At 48.6% G+C, this 3563-nt stretch overlaps 1 protein-coding gene across 1 annotated transcript; it reads left to right on the top strand.

Annotated features, from left to right (window-relative positions):
* Positions 1–1379: 1379 nt before the first annotated feature.
* LOC103997290 (WUSCHEL-related homeobox 9-like) lies at positions 1380–3563 on the top strand. The gene is made up of 3 exons (XM_065169016.1): positions 1380–1494; positions 1791–2606; positions 3280–3563. The coding sequence occupies exons 1-3, from the start codon at positions 1380–1382 to the stop codon at positions 3561–3563; spliced, it is 1215 nt and encodes a 404-aa protein (XP_065025088.1).

Here is a 3563-nt window from a genome sequence, read left to right as displayed (position 1 = left end):
GTGATGGGATTGGCGTCCCGCACTTTCTGCTCCACCGTACATCTCTCCTTCATGGCCATTTAAGCCTCCACCCCTACGAAACCCTTCTGCTTCCCTTGCCTTCTTTTCAGATATGTGCCCAGAAATAGCAACGCATGGATTTCGATTCATCTCTCAGTGAGATGGGCATCCCTGTCTCCGTCAGAAACCCTCACGGGGGCTCATACGAGCCATCCATTCATTGAATTCACAAACGTCGTGTGTGCTTGCCGAGAAAGAAGTTCCATCTCAGCATCATCAACGAGTTCTCTCTAGTCATAAATGATCGGTAAACTGCACGTGTAATGCATACAGAGAAGCTTAGCGATGTTCTGCTTCTGTTTCTGTTCTTCCATGCCCCCACATCTTGAGATCGGATGCTTTCCATCTGCTGCAATTTAATGAACGTATTAGATTAGTGTCGTTCTATAAAAGATTGCTACAGCTTTTACTGCCATCGTCATAGGTATCTGGAGCTTTGAAGGCATTCGGAAGGAGAGAGCAGAGGTCTCGAGTCAATCCAATCGCGCATGTCACCATGCCCGAAATAACCCAAACCTGCAATTACTACCCCATCTCATTTTCCAATCACAGCTCCTTTTCGTGCTTAATTTCTTGACCTTTTGACACCCCCATCTCTCTCCCATTTACTCCTTCTACAACTTTTACCTATTAGAATAATCCTCCACATAACTCTCTCCACCATCTTCCCATTCAATTCTCCCTTTTCCCTGCACTGCAAGCCACCGAACCCCGCAAATGAGGCCAAAACGCTGAAAGGTGGCAGATCATATATACAACCTCTCGTCCAGCAAGTGAGGCCGATAGACCAGCCAGATTCTGTTGCTGTAAGTGACCGAGTTAGGGCATGATCACGCTTGGATGAACGTGTTCATCTTGTGCAAATTTCTTGACATCCCAACTGCGCATCGCTTTCTCATCCTTGCCTCTGTTAGTCACCGAAAAGCTATGCTTGTTTCCTTTTCTCATGCTAATACTAATAAAGCTGCAGGATTGCTGGGCGTACGGGGGAATTCCTGCGTACTTCTAATTAGTGGCATTATTACTGCCTCGCCATATCTTCCATTTCTTAGTTCCATGTACATGTGAACTCTACGGGCTTCCAGGGAGAGGTGTTTCTTGTTGTATTTTAATGCATGAGATCACTGTTCTTTCAACTCTACAGGCTATAAGAAAGGGAGGTTGCTTTCCGTGTGTGTCCGAGGAAGCAAAGTGGTAGGAAGGATACATAGAACATCTCAAACACAGAGGCCTTCCACTTCCTCTGCTGTCACTATTTCTTGCACCCCACCACCGGAAACAGCATCACCACCATCGTGTTAACGAAGTATATCATCATCATGGCCTCATCCAACAGGCACTGGCCGAGCATGTTCAAGTCCAAGCCCTGCAACGCCCACCACCAGTGGCAACATGACATCAACGCATATCAACAGAGAACTCCCTATGCATCAGGTGATGGTGGCTTATTTGGTAGTTTCTTTTCTGTGGGTAGCAAGTCATGAAGACTGCTGTAATCTTGAGAAGAGTAGTGCATTTAGATCGATAGAAAATAATGGCTATCTTTCGGTAATTGACATATATTCTTTCTTCATCAAATGAAAGTAGAGTTATAAGGTTTTCATCGCTGGATACTCTGATCCTCTGATCATCTTCCTGTTGGAGATGAGAAAGAATGAAGTGCATGCACAATTAGGGTTAGGGTTTTAGCAGCATGTATAATACAACTTTCCGATCCATCGCAGTGCCAGGTTGCGAGGAGCGCAGCCCGGAGCCGAAGCCGAGATGGAACCCTAAGCCGGAGCAAATCCGCATCCTGGAAGCTATCTTCAACTCCGGCATGGTGAACCCACCGCGCGACGAGATTCGAAGAATCCGAGCCCAGCTACAGGAGTACGGCCAGGTCGGCGACGCCAACGTCTTTTACTGGTTCCAGAATCGCAAGTCCCGTAGCAAGAACAAACAGCGTCACCTCCAAGGCGCCCGGCTGCAGCCGCGGCCCTCTGTCCCTGCTTCTCCATCTCCACCCCCTGTAACCACCAAGCCCGCCGCCACCGCCGCCGCCACATCTTCGTCTTCCTCGTCTTCCGAGCAAACCACCGGGTCTGATAAAACCCTACTGCCGGTGGCTTCCATGGGTAGTCCACTGACAACTACGATGCGTTCGACGCTGCCGGCGACATCAATGAACCCAATGTACCTTAATGGTCCCGGTCCAGCAGAGTTCGGCATTGAGTCCTTTCTTCCCGAGGGCCCACATGGGTACTGCTTTACAGGGACGGACCTGATGGGGATCGTCGGTGTTCCCGAGCAAGCAGTGGTTGCCTACCCGGGACTGTGGGGTGAACTCATGGGGCAAAACCAGGAGTGCAATAGTGGGGAGGATGCAACCAAGGTTAAGATGCAATTACACCATCTTTATGGTATTGGAGCTTCTGCTGCTGGCTCCGCTGCCACTGCTACAGGTGTTTCAACTGCTAGTGCTACTGTTACTTGTGTTAATGCTTCTGCTCGTGGTGCAACAGCTGCTGCTGCTACTTTTTCTAGCCCTATCTGTGAGATCCAAGGTATGTCGCGTTAACTCTCGATTTTGATGACTCTATATTGTATAATCTTCTTCATCACCTGGCACATCAATCTTTGTTTTCGCAATGAAGTACATCTATGGAGGAGGCTAGCTAAGCGTAGGTAGCCCCCTGCAATGAGCTTTGACCTATTACCTCATCTAAGCACCTGATCACAATCTCTCAGACTTTAGTCCAGAGGGACTGGGGGTAAAGACTCGTCGATCACCATTGCTTAAGATCGATGGCGAACAAGAGAACATACACATGCACGCAATCTGTGGGGGTAAAGGAAGAGACAGAAAGAACTGACGGAGCAAAACTGAAAACGAGAAAAGACAGTAGAAATATGATTGAGAGGATCGATCAGGGAAAGTACAAGAGAGAGGGGCCTCTATGTGGTCATGTCATGGAGAGACCGATGGGGTTTACATACGTACGTCTTCCAAAAGACACAGAAGATGGATGTCAATCATGTCATGGTTTCTCCTCCGCACTGTTCACCGGCCCCAGTAGTCATTCAAACCTAGTCTTCACTTTGTAGCGCTGTTACCTAGATTGGACGTGTGCATGGCATTCGTCCCATTCATATTTCCATTCTGTCTTCGAGGATGCTATCTTTTCAGCCGGCCTGAGTACTTACACACGGACGTTTATTCTTCTTCTTCTACTGCAGCTTTGGGAGACGGTGGTGCAGCGAGATCAACGGTGTTCACGAACGAGGTGGCCTTCGAGGTGGCAGCCGGACCGCTAAATATTAAGGAGACTTTCGGGCACGAGGCCGTCCTCTTGGATCACTCCGGCCACCCTGTCCTCACCGACGAGTGGGGTGTCACCATCCATCCTCTCCAACATGGAGCCTGCTACTACTTGGTCTCCTTCCACTTTCCATCTCTCCAATTCAACATGTTAAGTAGAAAATGCCATGAGATGCTAATGTTTGGTCATCTTCAGGTCTAG

Source organism: Musa acuminata, chromosome BXJ3-9 (assembly GCF_036884655.1).
Source record: "Musa acuminata AAA Group cultivar baxijiao chromosome BXJ3-9, Cavendish_Baxijiao_AAA, whole genome shotgun sequence".
NCBI classification, from domain to species: Eukaryota; Viridiplantae; Streptophyta; class Magnoliopsida; order Zingiberales; family Musaceae; genus Musa; species Musa acuminata.
The sequence above is the reverse complement of the archived record's forward strand: the minus strand, read 5'-3'. Positions and strand labels throughout refer to the sequence as shown.